The sequence below is a fragment of the Coregonus clupeaformis genome, unplaced genomic scaffold (genome assembly GCF_020615455.1).
Source record: "Coregonus clupeaformis isolate EN_2021a unplaced genomic scaffold, ASM2061545v1 scaf0433, whole genome shotgun sequence".
Taxonomy (NCBI): domain Eukaryota; kingdom Metazoa; phylum Chordata; class Actinopteri; order Salmoniformes; family Salmonidae; genus Coregonus; species Coregonus clupeaformis.
The window spans coordinates 330,001-352,550 of NW_025533888.1; the positions used below are offsets into that span (position 1 = coordinate 330,001).

General features: G+C 44.1%; 1 protein-coding gene across 1 annotated transcript in view; it reads right to left on the reverse strand.

The window, feature by feature from the left end:
- Positions 1-22,550, reverse strand: part of LOC121554873 (mitogen-activated protein kinase kinase kinase 13) — a 54,987-nt gene that overhangs the window by 16,502 nt on the left and 15,935 nt on the right. The window contains exons 3-6 of the mRNA XM_045215371.1: positions 12,421-12,579; positions 12,103-12,211; positions 11,687-11,796; positions 7,937-8,053 (exon numbers count right to left, since the gene is read on the reverse strand). Of these exons, the coding sequence (XP_045071306.1) occupies positions 7,937-8,053; positions 11,687-11,796; positions 12,103-12,211; positions 12,421-12,579 (495 nt within the window). The remainder of the gene's footprint in view (positions 1-7,936; positions 8,054-11,686; positions 11,797-12,102; positions 12,212-12,420; positions 12,580-22,550) is intronic.

The window sequence follows — 22,550 nt, forward strand, 5'->3', positions numbered from 1 at the left end:
TGACCTTCTTGATCCAAACCAGTCAGGTTTCAAGACTGGTCATTCAACTGAGACTGCTCTTCTCTGTGTCACGGAGGCTCTCCGCACTGCTAAAGCTAACTCTCTCTCCTCTGCTCTTGTCCTTCTAGACCTATCTGCTGCCTTTGATACTGTGAACCATCAGATCCTCCTCTCCACCCTCTCCGAGTTGGGCATCTCCGGCGCTGCTCACTCTTGGATTGCGTCCTACCTGACCGGTCGCTCCTACCAAGTGGCGTGGCGAGAATCTGTCTCCGCACCACGTGCTCTCACCACTGATATCCCCCAGTGCTCAGTTCTAGGCCCTCTCCTATTCTCGCTATACACCAAGTCACTTGGCTCTGTCATATCCTCACATGGCCTCTCCTATCATTGCTACGCAGACGACACACATCTAATCTTCTCCTTTCCCCCTTCTGATAACCAGGTGGCGAATCGCATCTCTGCATGTCTGGCAGACATATCAGTGTGGATGACGGATCACCACCTCAAGCTGAACCTCGGCAAGACAGAGCTGCTCTTCCTCCCGGAGAAGGACTGCCCGTTCCATGATCTCGCCATCACGGTTGACAACTCCGTTGTGTCCTCCTCCCAGAGTGCAAAGAGCCTTGGCGTGACCCTGGACAACACCCTGTCGTTCTCCGCTAACATCAAGGCGGTGACCTGATCCTATAGGTTCATGCTCTACAACATTCGGAGAGTACGACCCTGCCTTACACAGGAAGCGGCACAGGTCCTAATCCAGGCACTTGTCATCTCCCGTCTGGATTACTGCAACTCGCTGTTGGCTGGGCTCCCTGCCTGTGCCATTAAATCCCTACAACTCATCCAGAATGCCGCAGCCCGTCTGGTGTTCAACCTTCCCAAGTTCTCTCACGTCACCCCGCTCCTCCGCACACTCCACTGGCTTCCAGTTGAAGCTTGCATCTGCTACAAGACCATGGAGCTTGCCTACGGAGCTGTGAGGGGAACGGCACCTCCGTACCTTCAGGCTCTGATCAGTCTCTACACCCAAACGAGGGCATTGCGTTCATCCACCTCTGGCCTGCTGGCCCCCCTACCTCTGCGGAAGCACAGCTCCCGCTCAGCCCAGTCAAAACTGTTCGCTGCTCTGGCACCCCAATGGTGGAACAAGCTCCCTCACGACGCCAGGACAGCGGAGTCACTCACCACCTTCCGGAGACACTTGAAACCTCACCTCTTTAAGGAATACCTGGGATAGGATAAAGTAATCCTTCTACCCCCAAAAAAACAAAAAAAAAAAAAAGACATATTGTAAAGTGGTTATCCCACTGGCTATAAGGTGAATGCACCAATTTGTAAATCGCTCTGAATAAGAGCGTCTGCTAAATGACGTAAATGTAAATGTAGTGTCAAAAGCCACACTGTGCTTGTTGAATGTCCTTCCCTATAAGCATGCTGAAAGTCTGTTGTCAATTTGTTTACTGTAAAATAGCATTGTATCTGGTCAAACACAATTTTTTCCAAAAGTTTACTAAGGGTTGGTAACAGGCTGATTGGTCGGCTATTTGAGCCAGTAAAGGGGGGCTTTACTATTCTTGGGTAGCGGAATGACTTTAGCTTCCCTCCAAGCCTGGGGGCACACACTTTCTAGTAGGCTTAAATTGAAGATATGGCAAATAGGAGTGGCAATATCGTCCGCTATTATCCTCAGCAATTTTCCATCCAAGCTGTCAGACCCCGGTGGCTTGTCATTGTTGATAGACAACAATTATTTTTTCACCTCTTCCACACTCACTTTACGGAATTCAAAATTACAATGCTTGTCTTTCATAATTTGGGCAGATATACTTGAATGTGTAGTGTCAGCGTTTGTTGCTGGCATGTCATGCCTAAGTTTGCTAATCTTGCCAATGACAAAATCATTAAAGTAGTTGGCAATATCAGTCGGTTTTGTGATGAATGAGCCATCTGATTCAATGAATGATGGAGCTGTTTGCCCTTTTCCCCGAAATGTCATTTAAGCTGCTCCAAAGCTTTTTACTATCATTCTTTATGTCATTTATCTTTGTTTCATAGTGTAGTTTCTTCTTCTTTTTATTCAGTTTAGTCACATGATTTCTCAATTTGCAATACGTTTGCCAATCGGTTGTGCAGCCAGACCTATTTGCCATCTCTTTTGCCTCATCCCCCTCAACCATACAATGTTTCAATTCCTCATCAATCCACTGTGATTTAACCGTTTTTACAGTCATTTTCTTAATGGGTGCATGCTTATTAGTAACTGGGATAAGCAATTTCATAAATGTGTCAAGTGCAGCGTCTGTTTGCTCCTCATTACACACCACAGACCAGCAAATATTATTTACATCAACAACATAGGAATCACTACAAAACTTATTGTACGACCTCTTATACACTATATTAGGCCCAGCCTTTGGAACTTTGGTTTTCCTAGATATGGCTACTATATTGGGATCACTACATCCTATGGATCTGGATACTGCTTTCAAGCTAAGTTCTGCAGCATTAGTAAAGATGTGGTCAATACATGTTGATGATTTCATTCCTGTGCTGTTTGTAACTACCCTTGTAGGTTGATTGATAACCTGAACCAGGTTGCAGGCACTAGTTACAGTTTGAAGCTTTTTCTTGAGTGGGCAGCTTGATGAAAGTCAGTCAATATTTAAATCACCCAGAATATATACCTCTCTATTGATATCACATACATTATTAAGCATTTCACACATGTTATCCAGATACTGACTGTTAGCACTTGGTGGTCTATAGCAACTTCCCACCAGAATGGGCTTTAGGTGAGGCAGATGAACCTGTAGCCATATTACTTCAACAGTATTTAACACGAGATCGTCTCTGAGCTTTACAAGAATGTGGTTCTGAATATAAACAGCAACACCTCCACCACTGGCATTCCTGTCTTTTCTATAAATGTTATAACCTTGTATTGCTACCACTGTATCAAAGGTATTATCTAAGTGAGTTTCAGAGATGTCATCTGTTACTAGCAAATTACTGATTTCATGAACCTTGTTTCTTAGGCTACATATGTTAACGTGGGCTATTTTGAGCACTTTTCTTCTGGGATGCTTACTTGTTTTCATTGCTTTACTGGGAAGCGTAGCAGAAGTAGACATGCTCATGTTATTTATATTGGAGCTGATAGTGCAGGGTGAGCTGCACATAGTGGTCTTCCTACTAGGGCACACCACCTCAGTGCTAACAGTATAACTCTGGTTCATAGGGATATGATTACTGCATACAGTAGCTGTAGGATCAGCAGAGGTATTCAGGGCAATTAGGGGAACATAAATTAAGTTACTTACATTGTGTTTACCAATGCCCCTGGTATAATGTACATTTGCTGAAGCATTATGACAACTCAGCATCACAATGGTAGCGATTAACTGAGCTGGGCTTGGGTCATTGATAAGTCATTGTCTCAACGCAGCCTTATAATGCTGTGAAAGGATCCAGGAACCCAAATGATTTGGGTGGATCCCATCCTCCTTATAAAACGTGTTTTGTTTCCGAAAGATATCGAAATTGTCAACAAAAGTTACACTCATTGAGCTGCAACAATCACGTAGCCAGTTGTGAAGAGAAAGAATCCTGCTAAAGCATTCAATGCCACGATTCAGAGAGGGCACAGGGCCAGATATGATGCCATGATTCAGAGAGGGCACAGGGCCAGATATGATGCCATGATTCAGAGAGGGCACAGGGCCAGATATGATGCCATGATTCAGAGAGGGCACAGGGCCAGATATGATGCCATGATTCAGAGAGGGCACAGGGCCAGATATGATGCCATGATTCAGAGAGGGCACAGGGCCAGATATGATGCCATGATTCAGAGAGGGCACAGGACCAGATATGATGCCATGATTCAGAGAGGGCACAGGACCAGATATGATGCCATGATTCAGAGAGGGCACAGGGCCAGATATGATGCCATGATTCAGAGAGGGCACAGGGACAGATATGATGGGTCTTTTGTTAGTGTCTAGCAGAGAGTCAATCAGTTATTTTAAACCCAGTTTCAACTGTTCAGAGCTGCCCTTCATAATCATTAAAACCCACATGGACTACGATAGAATCGATTTCCATGTCCTGGCGTAGTACATTCGGGAGCAGCTTAGTAATGTAATTTACTCGGGCTCCGAGATAAGACATTGTTTACGCACCAGGAACAATAACATTTCTTAACATGGAGCGGACTAAAATCACGGCTGGCGAGAAGGACGAGGAAATCCGCCCACTCCCACGCTTCACGGGATTTGGAGAACCCTTTATGGACAGGCGAGAGGCAGGATAACTTGAGCCCGTTGCTCCCGGCGCCTGGTGCAGGCCTCCAACAGATGGAGAAGCCCCGCTCAATCCAGAGCAGGGACAGAAGGTTGCCGACGTCGACTTCTAAATCATAGGAGGAGTAGGCACTGCGGCCGCAGACACAGGCACCCCCAGCCACGAAGGAGCAGGAAGATCAGGCTCCAGGACGGCGAAACTATTTGTTGTTTGTATCCGCTCCGGGCCTCTCGTTGGGAGTGTAGACTGCTTTGCGGGAGGTCTTCGGCTTCCACGGCTCGTGACATGCGACCATCGTTGATTGCCATGGTCCTCTTGCTGTGCTCCTTCGACTCTGCTATCAGATGGGGGAGATTCGCTCCGGGCAACAACGGCCAGTCGGATAACTACAAACGACAAGGCTGAGATGCATCCAACAAGCGCGAATGCCGTCCAGCCACCGGCGTAGAAAAGGTTGACATTCCACTCTGCGTTTTCCCCAGTTTCTTACGTAGGCTGGTGACCTGCGTGATCAAGGAAGACACCTCAAGCCTATAATCCTCGGCAAGCGAACAATGTTGCATTGGAACTATGAGAGATCCAGTTTGTCCCAAAACAAAGCGTAATAGATACAGCTCCTACAGTGCTGGAACTATTCATTTACTTCTCCAGACAAAGAGGCTTCATTGGAAAACTCATCTGGGACTAACTTCGTTAGCTTGATGGCTAGCAGCTTAGCGTCTCTGTCAAGCAGGCTTCAACCTGTCTGTTAAGCGGGATTCCAGAACAAGAAACAGCGGTCCTAGCTGTTAAAAGCTAACCGTGTCATGGAATCCATGCAAAAACAAGTTAGGTATTTATATTTAACAAATATTGGTATTTATATTTAACGAATATTGGTTATGTTTTAGTCAAAAATATCAAACTGAGTGTTTCCAGCATACAGTGTTCAGCTGTGCACACTGATGACATCACTGATGACATCACTCTCCTGTTCTTACTATAACAGTAGTGAAGTATAATGTCGGGTCCATATTGCTAGTTAACTAGTATAATGTAGGGTCCATATTGCTAGTTAACTAGTATAATGTAGGGTCCATATTGCTAGTTAACTAGTATAATGTAGGGTCCATATTGCTAGTTAACTAGTATAATGTAGGGTCCATATTGCTAGTTAACTAGTATAATGTAGGGTCCATATTGCTAGTTAACTAGTATAATGTCGGGTCCATATTGCTAGTTAACTAGTATAATGTCGGGTCCATATTGCTAGTTAACTAGTATAATGTAGGGTCCATATTGCTAGTTAACTAGTATAATGTAGGGTCCATATTGCTAGTTAACTAGTATAATGTCGGGTCCATATTGCTAGTTAACTAGTATAATGTCGGGTCCATATTGCTAGTTAACTAGTATAATGTAGGGTCCATATTGCTAGTTAACTAGTATAATGTCGGGTCCATATTGCTAGTTAACTAGTATAATGTAGGGTCCATATTGCTAGTTAACTAGTATAATGTAGGGTCCATATTGCTAGTTAACTAGTATAATGTAGGGTCCATATTGCTAGTTAACTAGTATAATGTCGGGTCCATATTGCTAGTTAACTAGTATAATGTCGGGTCCATATTGCTAGTTAACTAGTATAATGTCGGGTCCATATTGCTAGTTAACTAGTATAATGTAGGGTCCATATTGCTAGTTAACTAGTATAATGTAGGGTCCATATTGCTAGTTAACTAGTATAATGTCGGGTCCATATTGCTAGTTAACTAGTATAATGTAGGGTCCATATTGCTAGTTAACTAGTATAATGTAGGGTCCATATTGCTAGTTAACTAGTATAATGTAGGGTCCATATTGCTAGTTAACTAGTATAATGTCGGGTCCATATTGCTAGTTAACTAGTATAATGTCGGGTCCATATTGCTAGTTAACTAGTATAATGTCGGGTCCATATTGCTAGTTAACTAGTATAATGTAGGGTCCACTCCTGAGTGGCGCAGTGGTCTAAGGCACTGCATCGCAGTGCTAACTGTGCCACTAGAGATCCTGGTTCGAATCCAGGCTCTGTCGCCGCCGGCCGCGACCGGGAGACTCATGGGCGGCGCACAATTGGCCCAGCGTCGTCCAGGGTAGGGGAGGGAATGGCCGGCAGGGATGTAGCTCAGTTGATAGAGCATGGCATTTGCAACGCCAGGGTTGTGGGTTCGATTCCCACGGGGGGCCAATATAAAAAATAAAATAAAAAATAAAAAATAAAAAAAATTAATTATGTATTCACTAACTGTAAGTCGCTCTGGATAAGAGCGTCTGCTAAATGACTAAAATGTAAATGTAATATTGCTAGTTAACTAGTATAATGTCGGGTCCATATTGCTAGTTAACTAGTATAATGTCGGGTCCATATTGCTAGTTAACTAGTATAATGTAGGGTCCATATTGCTAGTTAACTAGTATAATGTCGGGTCCATATTGCTAGTTAACTAGTATAATGTCGGGTCCATATTGCTAGTTAACTAGTATAATGTCGGGTCCATATTGCTAGTTAACTAGTATAATGTCGGGTCCATATTGCTAGTTAACTAGTATAATGTAGGGTCTATATTGCTAGTTAACTAGTATAATGTAGGGTCTATATTGCTAGTTAACTAGTATAATGTAGGGTCCATATTGCTAGTTAACTAGTATAATGTCGGGTCCATATTGCTAGTTAACTAGTGTAATACTGCTAAGCAGGAAATGCAAACTTGTAATGTATTCGAGGTTTAAAAAGGCTTCTTAAGTTTGTCATTTCCAATTTTAAAATGTAGACTTGATTTGGCCTAACAAAAAATGTATCAACCCCTACAGAAATTTACATTAATTATAATCCACACAAAAATGCACATTTCCAATTGCTGCAGGATTATTTTCCTGCTGTGAGAAACTGGTAAAAACGACATACATAGATGCAGTAAAGAGGTCAATGGAACTCGACCAAAACAATGGAATTGCCATGGAAATGCGTGGGTGAATTGCCATGGAAACGCTGTGAGTCTCCTCATTGCCCCCCAGAAAAATATGTATATTTTTAGGTTATTGTTTATGTGTGTATTTCACACTATGTTGAGGTAGAAATCAGAGTATAATGCTTGTATGGACGTAAACCCCAACACATGTTCATGTTCATGTGGTCCTCTGTAGCTCAACTGGTAGAGCACGGCGCTTGTAACGCCAAGGTAGTGGGTTCGATCCCCGGGACCACCCATACACAAAAATGTATGCACGCATGACTGTAAGTCGCTTTGGATAAAAGCGTCTGCTAAATGGCATATTATTATTATTATTATATGTCATCGTCACGAATCAACTGCATTTCAGTTAAAAACTACCACCACCGATTTCTGTATGCTAGCTATGCTACCAGTTTATACGAAAAGGAGTTAGCATTTAGCAGCCACTTCTTCTAAACCTGAAAAGGTACAACTTCTACATGTTATGCAGCGAAAACAGCCAAATATATCCACATCGGACTTAAGTGACCATGTTGTGGGCCCTGTTACTAACATCAATAGTGACGGATTTGAGGGAAATCCCCTTAGATCAGATTTGTTGAATGTGCACCAATCTGCATCGATGTAGCAGGATGTAGGATCCATTCTATACGTACTTGATGAGTTCCTTCTCGCGGACCTCCAGCTGCAGCATGATGGCACTCAGCTCCATGTAGAGGTTGTTAGCTCTCTCCAGCTTCCTCTCATAGTGCTCCCTGATGTCCAGGGCATGTCTGGAGGGAGAGACAGAACGCTCACAACACATATCTATCTATCTATCTATCTATCTATCTATCTATCTATCTATCTATCTATCTATCTACAGTGCCTTCGGAAAGTATTCAGACCGCTTGACTTTTTCCAAATGTTGTTACATTACAGCCTTATTCTAAAATAGATTAAAAATAAATACATCCTCAGCAATCTACACACAATACCCCATTATGACAAAGTGAAAACAGGTTTAAATAAAAAACAGAAATACCTTTTTTACATAAGTAATCAGACCCTTTGCTAAGACTCGAAATTGAGCTCAGGTGCATCCTGTTTCCATTGATCATCCTTGAGATGTTTCTACAACTTGATTGGAGTCCACCTGTGGTAAATTCAATTGATTGGACATGATTTGGAAAGGCACACACCCATTTATAAAAAGTCCCACAGTTGACAGTGCATGTCAGAGCAAAAACCAAGCCATGAGATTGAAGGAATTGTCCGTAGAGCTCCGAGACAGGATTGTGTCGAGGCACAGATCTGGGGAAGGGTTCCAAATCATTTTTTGCAGCATTGAAGATCCCCAAGAACACAGTGGCCTCCATCATTCTTAAATGGAAGAAGTTTGGAACCACCAAGACTCTTCCTAGAGCTGGCCGCCCAGCCAAACTGAGCAATCGGGGGAGAAGGGCCTTGGTCAGGGAGGTGACCAAGAACCTGATGGTCACTCTGACAGAGCTCTAGAGTTCCTCTGTGGAGATGGGAGAACCTTCCAGAAGGACAACCATCTCTGCAGCTCCACCAATCAGGCCTTTATTGTAGAGTGGCCAGACGGAAGCCACTCCTCAGTAAAAGGCACATGACGGCCTTCTTGGAGTTTGCCAAAAGGCACCTAAAGAATCTCAGACCATGAGAAACAAGATTCTCTGGTCTGATGAAACCAAGATTGAACTCTTTGGCCTGAATGCAAGCGAATGCCAAGTGTCACGTCTGGAGGAAACCTGGCACCATCCCTACGGTGAAGCATGGTGGTGGCAGCATCATGCTGTGGGGACGTTTTTCAGCGGCAGGGACTGGGAGACTAGTCATGATCGAGGCAAAGATGAACGGAGCAAAGTACAGAGAGATCCTTGATGAAAACCTGCTCCAGAACGCTCAGGACCTCAGACAGGGGCAAAGGTTCACCTTCCAACAGGACAACGAACCTAAGCACACAGCCAAGACAACGCAGGAGTGGATTTGGGACAAGTCTCTGAATGCCCTTGAGTGGCCAATCCAGAGCCCGGACTTGAACCCGATCGAACATCTCTGGAGAGACCTGAAAATAGCTGTGCAGCAACGCTCCCCATCCAACCTGACAGAGCTTGAGAGGATCTGCAGAGAAGAATGGGAGAAACTCCCCAAATACAGGTGTGCCAAGCTTGTAGCGTCATACCCAAGAAGACCCAAGGCTGTAATCGCTGCCAAAGGTGCTTCAACAAAGTACTGAGTAAAGGGTCTGAATACTTCTGTAAATGTGATTTTTCCGTTATTTATTTTTAAAACTCTAAAAACCTGTTTTCGATTAGTCATTATGGGGTATTAGTTATTTATATATATATATATATATATATATATATATATATATATATATTAATTTATTAATTAGATTATGGGGTATTGTATGTAGATTGATGATAGCAGTATAGTGGTCCAGTATTTCAGTAAATCCAGTTCATTTCAGTGGTAATAATAATAATAGTACATATAATCATGTATACAGGTACAACACTACTGCTGTTGTTTTGTGGAATCTTCAGGCGATACATTTAATGAAATAAAAATAAAATTATAAAAAGAAAGAATGTCTAATAAATAAACAACAAAATGTCCATGGATGATGGTTCCACTCTGTATTACTGATGGTTCCACTCTGTATTACTGATGGTTCCACTCGGTATTACTGATGGTTCCACTCTGTATTACTGATGGTTCCACTCTGTATTACTGATGGTTCCACTCTGTATTACTGATGGTTCCACTCTGTATTACTGATGGTTCCACTCTGTATTACTGATGGTTCCACTCTGTATTACTGATGGTTCCACTCTGTATTACTGATGGTTCCACTCTGTATTACTGATGGTTCCACTCTGTATTACTGATGGTTCCACTCTGTATTACTGATGGTTCCACTCGGTATTACTGATGGTTCCACTCTGTATTACTGATGGTTCCACTCTGTATTACTGATGGTTCCACTCTGTATTACTGATGGTTCCACTCTGTATTACTGATGGTTCCACTCTGTATTACTGATGGTTCCACTCTGTATTACTGATGGTTCCACTCTGTATTACTGATGGTTCCACTCTGTATTACTGATGGTTCCACTCTGTATTACTGATGGTTCCACTCTGTATTACTGATGGTTCCACTCTGTATTACTGATGGTTCCACTCTGTATTACTGATGGTTCCACTCTGTATTACTGATGGTTCCACTCTGTATTACTGATGGTTCCACTCTGTATTACTGATGGTTCCTCTCTGTATTACTGATGGTTCCACTCTGTATTACTGATGGTTCCACTCTGTATTACTGTCAGCTATATACAATGGAAATACTTCAGGGAATTAATGGTCATGGGACGTCCCTCAGGCTACGGCAATCAGATACATATCTGGCAGTAATATTTGAAGTTTCTCCCTCACCCATAATAATCCCCAGCTTGATGTTATTAGTAAATGCACAGAAGTTGGGAATTGATCGAGATATTTTATTGAAATAATAATAATAATAATCTTCTTTGGGAGTATTTCTCCCAGTTTATCTCTGTCTCTACCTCCCCTGTCGTTCAGTGACCACAGACGCTCCTCTTTGGGTAGCCATGTCTTTATGGGTCTCCTCTTTTCCACAGCCAGTTGGTGGCTGAGCCTGTATTTAGTCAGGATCTGTCTCTGTTTTATATCTCTGACAGAGTAGAGATTTTCTGACCATTTGTGTTCTCTTTTGAGGTCAAATAGATTTTTTTTTAATTCTGTGTTTTTGTTTCATTTTCCCAATTTGTCAAATAGGAGGTTTTCATTTCTGTAACAGTTTGATTGTGTTTAGATAATAGGGTTGATTAGTGTTTGCAACAGCTGACAGAGGGGACTCGTTTCAGGGTTCAGCTCTTGGGTTTCCAGTGCTTTGAATTGTAAGGATGTTTTGAGGTTTAATTTCAAATGGTGACAAAATGTTACTGTCCTTTTCTTTATATTTACAATGAAAAGGAATCTTCAGAGTTCCGCTCTGCATGAATTATTAGGTTATTCTCTCTCTCTCTCTCTCTCTCTCTCTCTCTCTCTCTCTCTCTCTCTCTCTCTCTCTCTCTCTCTCGCTCTCGCTCTCGCTCTCGCTCTCTCTGTCTCCTCTCTCTCGCTCTCGCTCTCGCTCTCCCTCCCTCTCTTTCTCTCTCTCTCTCTCTCTCTCTCTCTCTCTCTTAATCTCTCTCTCTGTCTCTCTCTCTCTCTCTCTCTCTCTCTCTCTCTCTCTCTCTCTCTCTCTCTCTCTCTCTCTCTCTCTCTCTCTCTCTCTCTCTCTCTCTCTCTCTCTCTCTCTCTCTCTCTCTCTCTCTCTCTCTCTCTCTCTCTCTCTCTCTCTCTCTCTCTCTCTCTCTCTCTCTCTCTCACCTGAGTTCATCCCTCCTGCGTTTGATCAGCTCCTCATCCAGTCGGTGGATGCAGGTTCCTTCAGACTTTATCTTCTCAAAGTGTTTCCTCACCTCCTCCCTCCACTCAGACTGACACAGTGGGAACAGGACACACATGGTTACATATCAGTACTCTACAGGGTGGCTATAGCTTAGAATGGTCTATAATGACATGTATGCTAGGGGCTGTAACCTAGAATGGTCTATAATGACATGTATGCTAGGGGCTGTAACCTAGAATGGTCTATAATGACATGTATGCTAGGGGCTGTAACCTAGAATGGTCTATAATGACATGTATGCTAGGGGCTGTAACCTAGAATGGTCTATAATGACATGTATGCTAGGGTCTGTAACATAGAATGGTTCTGGAGTCTAGAATGGTTGTGTTCTCACCTGAGACTTGAAGTAGGTCTCCTGAGGAGCTCCCAGGATGTCAGCTGAGGCAATGTCCAGATGGAGCAGGATCTGACGGAATGATGGACGGTTCCTGGGCTTCCCTTGCCTGGAGAAGAGGAGAAACAGCAAGGAGAGAGGGAGGAGAAGAAGAGAGTGTAATGGAGACAAACCAAAAAGAGGAAGGAGAGGGAGAGAGTGAAAAGGGAGGAGAGATTACATGAATCCATGTGATTATACAGGCAGATATTACCTAGAATATTTGCAGGGCGTGTGATATATATTCCTCTTTAATAATCTAAGATCTGCATATCTCACCATGTTTGCTTCATGAGGATCTTGAACCCGTCGGGACAAGTGGAGGGAACAGGGAGGTGGAGGCTGTTGCTACCCACACCCCAGATGATGGCTGAGGAGTCTACGTCTTTATAGGGGATTTCTCCAGTCAGCAGCTCCCATAACACCACGCCAAACGACCTGCCAACCAGAGGGTTAACATATTATAACACCACGCCAAACGACCTGCCAACCAGAGGGTTAACATATTATAACACCACGCCAAACGACCTGCCAACCAGAGGGTTAACATATTATAACACCACGCCAAACGACCTGCCAACCAGAGGGTTAACATATTATAACACCACGCCAAACGACCTGCCAACCAGAGGGTTAACATATTATAACACCACGCCAAACGACCTGCCAACCAGAGGGTTAACATATTATAAAACCACGCCAAACGACCTGCCAACCAGAGGGTTAACATATTATAACACCACGCCAAACGACCTGCCAACCAGAGGGTTAACATATTATAACACCAAACCAAACGACCTGCCAACCAACCAGAGGGTTAACATATTATAACACCAAACCAAACGACCTGCCAACCAGAGGGTTAACATATTATAACACCACGCCAAACGACCTGCCAACCAGAGGGTTAACATATTATAACACCACGCCAAACGACCTGCCAACCAGAGGGTTAACATATTATAACACCACGCCAAACGACCTGCCAACCAGAGGGTTAACATATTATAACACCACGCCAAACGACCTGCCAACCAGAGGGTTAACATATTATAACACCAAACCAAACGACCTGCCAACCAACCAGAGGGTTAACATATTATAACACCAAACCAAACGACCTGCCAACCAGAGGGTTAACATATTATAACACCAAACCAAACGACCTGCCAACCAGAAGGTTAACATATTATAACACCACGCCAAACGACCTGCCAACCAGAGGGTTAACATATTATAACACCACGCCAAACGACCTGCCAACCAGAGGGTTAACATATTATAACACCACGCCAAACGACCTGCCAACCAGAGGGTTAACATATTATAACACCACGCCAAACGACCTGCCAACCAGAGGGTTAACATATTATAACACCAAACCAAACGACCTGCCAACCAGAGGGTTAACATATTATAACACCAAACCAAACGACCTGCCAACCAGAGGGTTAACATATTATAACACCACGCCAAACGACCTGCCAACCAGAGGGTTAACATATTATAACACCACGCCAAACGACCTGCCAACCAGAGGGTTAACATATAACACCAAACCAAACGACCTGCCAACCAGAGGGTTAACATATTATAACACCAAACCAAACGACCTGCCAACCAGAGGGTTAACATATTATAACACCAAACCAAACGACCTGCCAACCAGAGGGTTAACATATTATAACACCACGCCAAACGACCTGCCAAGCAGAGGGTTAACATATTATAACACCACGCCAAACGACCTGCCAACCAGAGGGTTAACATATTATAACACCACGCCAAACGACCTGCCAACCAGAGGGTTAACATATTATAACACCACGCCAAACGACCTGCCAACCAGAGGGTTAACATATTATAACACCACGCCAAACGACCTGCCAACCAGAGGGTTAACATATTATAACACCACGCCAAACGACCTGCCAACCAGAGGGTTAACATATTATAACACCACGCCAAACGACCTGCCAACCAGAGGGTTAACATATTATAACACCAAACCAAACGACCTGCCAACCAGAGGGTTAACATATTATAACACCACGCCAAACGACCTGCCAACCACACAGAGGGTTAACATATTATAACACCACGCCAAACGACCTGCCAACCAGAGGGTTAACATATTATAACACCACGCCAAACGACCTGCCAACCACACAGAGGGTTAACATATTATAACACCACGCCAAACGACCTGCCAACCAGAGGGTTAACATATTATAACACCACGCCAAACGACCTGCCAACCAGAGGGTTAACATATTATAACACCACGCCAAACGACCTGCCAACCAGAGGGTTAACATATTATAACACCACGCCAAACGACCTGCCAACCAGAGGGTTAACATATTATAACACCACGCCAAACGACCTGCCAACCAGAGGGTTAACATATTATAACACCACGCCAAACGACCTGCCAACCAGAGGGTTAACATATTATAACACCACGCCAAACGACCTGCCAACCAGAGGGTTAACATATTATAACACCACGCCAAACGACCTGCCAACCAGAGGGTTAACATATTATAACACCACGCCAAACGACCTGCCAACCAGAGGGTTAACATATTATAACACCAAACCAAACGACCTGCCAACCAGAGGGTTAACATATTATAACACCACGCTCAAACGACCTGCCAACCAGAGGGTTAACATATTATAACACCACGCCAAACGACCTGCCAACCAGAGGGTTAACATATTATAACACCACGCCAAACGACCTGCCAACCAGAGGGTTAACATATTATAACACCACGCCAAACGACCTGCCAAGCAGAGGGTTAACATATTATAACACCACGCCAAACGACCTGCCAACCAGAGGGTTAACATATTATAACACCACGCCAAACGACCTGCCAACCAGAGGGTTAACATATTATAACACCAAACCAAACGACCTGCCAACCAGAGGGTTAACATATTATAACACCACGCCAAACGACCTGCCAACCAGAGGGTTAACATATTATAACACCACGCCAAACGACCTGCCAACCAGAGGGTTAACATATTATAACACCAAACCAAACGACCTGCCAACCAGAGGGTTAACATATTATAACACCAAACCAAACGACCTGCCAACCAGAGGGTTAACATATTATAACACCACGCCAAACGACCTGCCAACCAAAGGGTTAACATATTATAACACCACGCCAAACGACCTGCCAACCAGAGGGTTAACATATTATAACACCACGCCAAACGACCTGCCAACCAGAGGGTTAACATATTATAACACCACGCCAAACGACCTGCCAACCAGAGGGTTAACATATTATAACACCACGCTCAAACGACCTGCCAACCAGAGGGTTAACATATTATAACACCAAACCAAACGACCTGCCAACCAGAGGGTTAACATATTATAACACCACGCCAAACGACCTGCCAACCAGAGGGTTAACATATTATAACACCACGCCAAACGACCTGCCAATCACAGAGGGTTAACATATTATAACACCACGCCAAACGACCAGCCAACCAGAGGGTTAACATATTATAACACCACGCCAAACGACCTGCCAACCAGAGGGTTAACATATTATAACACCACGCCAAACGACCTGCCAACCAGAGGGTTAACATATTATAACACCACGCCAAACGACCTGCCAACCAGAGGGTTAACATATTATAACACCAAACCAAACGACCTGCCAACCAGAGGGTTAACATATTATAACACCACGCCAAACGACCTGCCAACCAGAGGGTTAACATATTATAACACCACGCCAAACGACCTGCCAATCACAGAGGGTTAACATATTATAACACCACGCCAAACGACCTGCCAACCAGAGGGTTAACATATTATAACACCACGCCAAACGACCTGCCAACCAGAGGGTTAACATATTATAACACCACGCCAAACGACCTGCCAACCAGAGGGTTAACATATTATAACACCACGCCAAACGACCTGCCAACCAGAGGGTTAACATATTATAACACCACGCCAAACGACCTGCCAACCAGAGGGTTAACATATTATAACACCACGCCAAACGACCTGCCAACCAGAGGGTTAACATATTATAACACCACGCCAAACGACCTGCCAACCAGAGGGTTAACATATTATAACACCAAACCAAACGACCTGCCAACCAGAGGGTTAACATATTATAACACCACGCCAAACGACCTGTACTCCACACAGAGGGTTAACATATTATAACACCACGCCAAACGACCTGCCAACCAGAGGGTTAACATATTATAACACCACGCCAAACGACCTGCCAACCAGAGGGTTAACATATTATAACACCACGCGAAACGACCTGCCAACCAGAGGGTTAACATATTATAACACCACGCCAAACGACCTGCCAACCAGAGGGTTAACATATTATAACACCACGCCAAACGACCTGCCAACCACAGAGGGTTAACATATTATAACACCAAACCAAACGACCTGCCAACCAGAGGGTTAACATATTATAACACCAAACCAAACGACCTGCCAACCAGAGGGTTAACATATTATAACACCAAACCAAACGACCTGCCAACCAGAGGGTTAACATATTATAACACCACGCCAAACGACCTGCCAACCAGAGGGTTAACATATTATAACACCACGCCAAACGACCTGCCAACCACAGAGGGTTAACATATTATAACACCAAACCAAACGACCTGCCAACCAGAGGGTTAACATATTATAACACCAAACCAAACACTGTGCTATACTAACTTCCTCCCAACATAACCCTACAGTGCATACGGAAAGTATTCAGATCCCTTGACTTCAGATCCCTTGACTTTTTCCATATTTTGTTAAGTTATTCTAAAATTGATTAAATTGTTTGACAAGTAAAAACAGGTTTTTAGAAATGTTTGCAAATGTGTTACAAATAAAAAAACTGAAAAATGACAGACCCTTTACTCAGTATTTTGTTAAAGCACCTTTGGCAGTGATTACAGCCTCGAGTCTTCTTGGGTATGACGCTACAAGCTTGGCACACCTGTATTTGGGGAGTTTCTCCCATTCTTCTCTGCAGATCCTCTCAAGCTCTGTCAGGTTGGATGGGGAGTGTCGCTGCACAGCTATTTTCAGGTCTCTCCAGAGATGTTCGATCAGGTTCAAGTCCGGGCTCTGGCTGGGCCACTCAAGGACATTCAGAGACTTGTCCCGAAGCCACTTATCTTGGCTGTGTGCTTAGGGTCGTTGTCCTGTCGGAAGGTGAACCTTTGCCCCAGTCTGAGGTCCTCTGGAGCAGTGCTCTGGAGCAGGTTTTCATCAAGGATCTCTCTGTACTTTGCTCCATTCATCTTTCCCTCGATCCTGACTTCTGGAAGGTTCTCCCATCTCCACAGAGGAACTCTGGAGCTCTGTCAGAGTGACCATCGGGTTCTTGGTCACCTCCCTGACCAAGACCCTTCTCCCCCGATTACTCAGTTTGGCCATGCGGCCAGCTCTAGGAAGAGCTCTTGGTGGTTCCAAACTTCTTCCATTTAAGAATGATGGAGGCCACTGTGTTCTTGGGGACCTCCAATGCTGCAGAAATGTTTTGGTACCCTTCCCCAGTTCTGTGCCTCGACACAATCCTGTCTCAGAGCTCTACGGACAATTCCTTCGACCTCATGGCTTGGTTTTTGCTCTGACATGCACTGTCAACTGTGGGACCTTATATAGACAGGTGTGTGCCTTTCCAAATCATGTCCAATCAATTGAATTTACCACAGGTGGACTCCAATCAAGTTATAGAAACATCTCAAGGATGATCAGTGGAAACAGGATGAACCTGAGCTAAATTTTGAGCCTCATAGCAAAGGGTCTGAATACTTGTGTAAATAAGGTATTTCTGTTTTTTGTTTTTTTTATAAATGTGCAAAAGTTTCTAAAAACCTGTTTTCGCTTTGTCATTATGGGGTATTGTGTGAAGATTGATGAGTTTAAAAAAAGTAATATATATATATACATTTTAGAATAAGGCTGTAACGTAACAACATTTGGAAAAATTAAAGGGGTCTGAATACTTTCCGAATGCACTGTATATATCAAAATCATATCAAAGTGTATTGGTCCTGTGCACAGGATACAGGGTGTAAACGGTACAGTGAAATGCATCCTCGCTCTCCTCAAAAGTAGAATTTAAAAAAAGTACACAATAACTAATAAAATGTAGTAAAAAATAGTTAAGTTTGGAAAATGAGAATATACCCCTATACTGTGGGTCAACTGATACAACGATACGCATGCCAAGTTATCCATTCAAGTTCTTCTTCTTCTTAAATCTCATTATTATGAGTTTGTTCGGCTTAGGGTTCAGCTTATTGTTGTACAAAGAGGTGGAATGGGTTCACACTCATAAAGCTTATAAATTATAATAATAATAATCACAAACTTCGTTATTATTCGTCTTTAATGTTTTCACTGAATCAGCGTATGCAGACGTTTCAGCTTTACAGCCTTCTTCAGTGTGTTGGTGCCATTTCCAGATAATATAATAATATGCCATTTAGCAGACGCTTTTATCCAAAGCGACTTACAGTCATGCGTGCATACATTTTTGTGTATGGGTGGTCCCGGGGATCGAACCCACTACCTTGGCGTTACAAGCGCCGTGGTCTACCAATTGAGCTACAGAAAACCTACAGATAAAAATACTATATTGACAGCTGATAGTTATCACCCTCTCCCCCTACCAGTCAGCCAACTTCATAGACTGCGTCTCATCTGTGACACAGAGGAAAAATATGATAGACAATCAAACTCTCTCCTTGAGTGTTTCTGCTGTAGAGGATACCCTGATACCTGGCTTGATACAGCTGTAGAGGATACCCTGATACCTGGCTTGATGAAGCTGTAGAGGATACCCTGATACCTGGCTTGTTTCTGCTGTAGAGGATATCCTGATACCTGGCTTGTTTCTGCTGTAGAGGATATCCTGATACCTGGCTTGTTTCTGCTGTAGAGGATATCCTGATACCTGGCTTGTTTCTGCTATAGAGGATACCCTGATACCTGGCTTGATGAAGCTGTAGAGGATACCCTGATACCTGGCTTGATAAAGCTGTAGAGGATACCCTGATACCTGGCTTGATGAAGCTATAGAGGATACCCTGATACCTGGCTTGATGAAGCTGTAGAGGATACCCTGATACCTGGCTTGATAAAGCTGTAGAGGATACCCTGATACCTGGCTTGATGAAGCTATAGAGGATACCCTGATACCTGGCTTGATGAAGCTGTAGAGGATACCCTGATACCTGGCATGATAAAGCTGTAGAGGATACCCTGATACGTGGCTTGTTTCTGCTGTAGAGGATACCCTGATACCTGGCTTGTTTCTGCTGTAGAGGATACCCTGATACCTGGCTTGTTTCTGCTGTAGAGGATACCCTGATACCTGGCTTGTTTCTGCTGTAGAGGATACCCTGATACCTGGCTTGTTTCTGCTGTAGAGGATACCCTGATACCTGGCTTGTTTCTGCTGTAGAGGATACCCTGATACCTGGCTTGTTTCTGCTGTAGAGGATACCCTGATACCTGGCTTGTTTCTGCTGTAGAGGATACCCTGATACCTGGCTTGTTTCTGCTGTAGAGGATACCCTGATACCTGGCTTGTTTCTGCTGTAGAGGATACCCTGATACCTGGCTTGTTTCTGCTGTAGAGGATACCCTGATACCTGGCTTGTTTCTGCTGTAGAGGATACCCTGATACCTGGCTTGTTTCTGCTGTAGAGGATACCCTGATACCTGGCTTGTTTCTGCTGTAGAGGATACCCTGATACCTGGCTTGTTTCTGCTGTAGAGGATACCCTGATACCTGGCTTGTTTCTGCTGTAGAGGATACCTTGATACCTGGCTTGTTTCTGCTGTAGAGGATACCCTGATACCTGGCTTGTTTCTGCTATAGAGGATACCCTGATACCTGGCTTGTTTCTGCTGTAGAGGATACCCTGATACCTGGCTTGTTTCTGCTGTAGAGGATACCCTGATACCTGGCTTGTTTCTGCTGTAGAGGATACCCTGATACCTGGCTTGTTTCTGCTATAGAGGATACCCTGATACCTGGCTTGTTTCTGCTGTAGAGGATACCCTGATACCTGGCTTGATAAAGCTGTAGAGGATACCCTGATACCTGGCTTGTTTCTGCTGTAGAGGATACCCTGATACCTGGCTTGATAAAGCTGTAGAGGATACCCTGATACCTGGCTTGATAAAGCTGTAGAGGATACCCTGATACCTGGCTTGTTTCTGCTGTAGAGGATACCCTGATACCTGGCTGCAATTTCTGAGGCTGGTAACTCTAATGAACTTATCCTCTGCAGCAGAGGTAACTCTGGGTCTTCCATTCCTGTGGCGGTCCTCATGAGAGCCAGTTTCATCATAGTGCTTAATGGTTTTTGCGACTGCACTTGAAGAAACTTTCAAAGTTCTTTACATTTTCCGGATTGACTGACCTTCATGGACAGCAGCAGCAGTCGGGAGAGGTCGTGTTTTTCTCTAGCTGGAGGTAAGCAGGAGGTAAGCAGGAGGTAAGCAGGAGGTAAGCAGGAGGTAAGCAGGAGGTAAGCAGGAGGTAAGCTGGAGGTAAGCAGGAGGTAAGCAGGAGGTAAGCAGGAGGTAAGCAGGAGGTAAGCAGGAGGTAAGCAGGAGGTAAGCAGGAGGTAAGCAGGAGGTAAGCAGGAGGTAAGCAGGAGGTAAGCTTCTCATTTGGTGTTGAGTAAAGCTTAACCATGTATTAGATCGTAGGTTGGTAGTTAGTTGTAGTTAGGTATTGTATTTATTATAGGTTAGTATTGTTGTTATTGTAGGTTTCCGTAGGTAATTGTAGGTTAGTATCGAAGCACGAGGCTAGCTAGCTAGCAGGTAGCTACTGGTAACGATTAGCAACGATTAGCAACGGTGGAGAGCTTCTCATATGGTGTTGAGTAAAGCTTAACCATGTATTAGATCGTAGGTTGGTAGTTAGTTGTAGTTAGGTATTGTATTTATTATAGGTTAGTATTGTTGTTATTGTAGGTTTCCGTAGGTAATTGTAGGTTAGTATCGAAGCACGAGGCTAGCTAGCTAGCGGGTAGCTACTGGTAACGATTAGCTGTTTCCAATGTTAAATGTGCTGCTAGCCAACGTTTAATTTTTGCTGCGTTATGCGTTATGAAAGGAACTAGACACGGACATGAATTATCTGTTTAGTGTGCTAACACACTCTTGGCAGTTTGTTGTAACCAAGTATTGGTGCTAAATTGTGTGTTAATGGATGCTAGCTTGCTAGTTAGCTACGGCGTCATAGCTAGGTATCGTGGGTAGTTACTGTGTCTTGGCAGTGTCTTCCGCCGTGCCGGCTGTAGCACGGCGAGCTAACTAGCCGTTTTTTCGAACAGAGTCAGAGTCAACACAGTAGCCATTGTGTGCCGGGTGTAGCACGAAGCTAGCTAGCTAGCCGTTCTTCAAACAAAGTCAACACAGTGGCCATTGCTAGCTACCCAACACGACCAGCGGAACTGTACGGTAGTAGCTAATTACAATATACTTGTCCTAGCTAGCCAACGTTGAATCATTGCTGCGTCATGAAAGGAACTTGACACAGACACGAATGATCTGTTTAGTGTGTTATCACACTATTGGTGGTTTGCTGTGACCAAGTGTTTGTGCTAAACTGTGTGTTACTGGATGCTAGCATGCTAGTTAGCTAGTTAACACACTATTGGTGGTTTGTTGTGACCAAGTATTGGTGCTTAACTGTGTGTTAAACTGTGTGTTATTGGATGCTAGCATGCTAGTCAGCTATGGTGTCATAGTTAGCTAGCTGAATAAAGTGGGTTGAGTCTATTCCTTTAAACATTGAACAACTGTGGTTCACAACAATTCTGATTTCTAAAGGTGGAAGTTGGGAGAGTTTTTGTTCGGGTGGTTCAGTGAAACAATTTTAGTTTCTGAGGTAGAAGTTTTTGGTGAGGGAGGCCCCCTCTCTCCTCTCCCAGATGCTTAGCTCATTTCATTCCGATCTCCTCTGCATTTTTGTAGCCATTTGCTACAGCCTGTCAACTATGCCTCTGCCTATCCCTGTTCTCTCCTCTCTGCACAGGCTACACAAACAACGCACCACACCGCGCGGCTGCTGCCTCTCTAACCTGGTGGTCCCTGCACGCACCCCTCACCTGGAGTTCCAGGTCGCAGGCAGCCTCTGGAACTGCCGTTCTGCTGCCAACAAAGCTGACTTCATCCCAGCCTATGCCAACCTCCAGTCCCTCGACTTCCTGGCGCTGACGGAAACATGGATCACCACTGAAAACACGGCTACTCCTACTGCTCTCTCCTCGTCTGACCATGTGTTCTCGCATACCCCGAGAGCATCTGGTCAGAGGGGTGGTGGTACAGGAATCCTCATCTCTCCCAA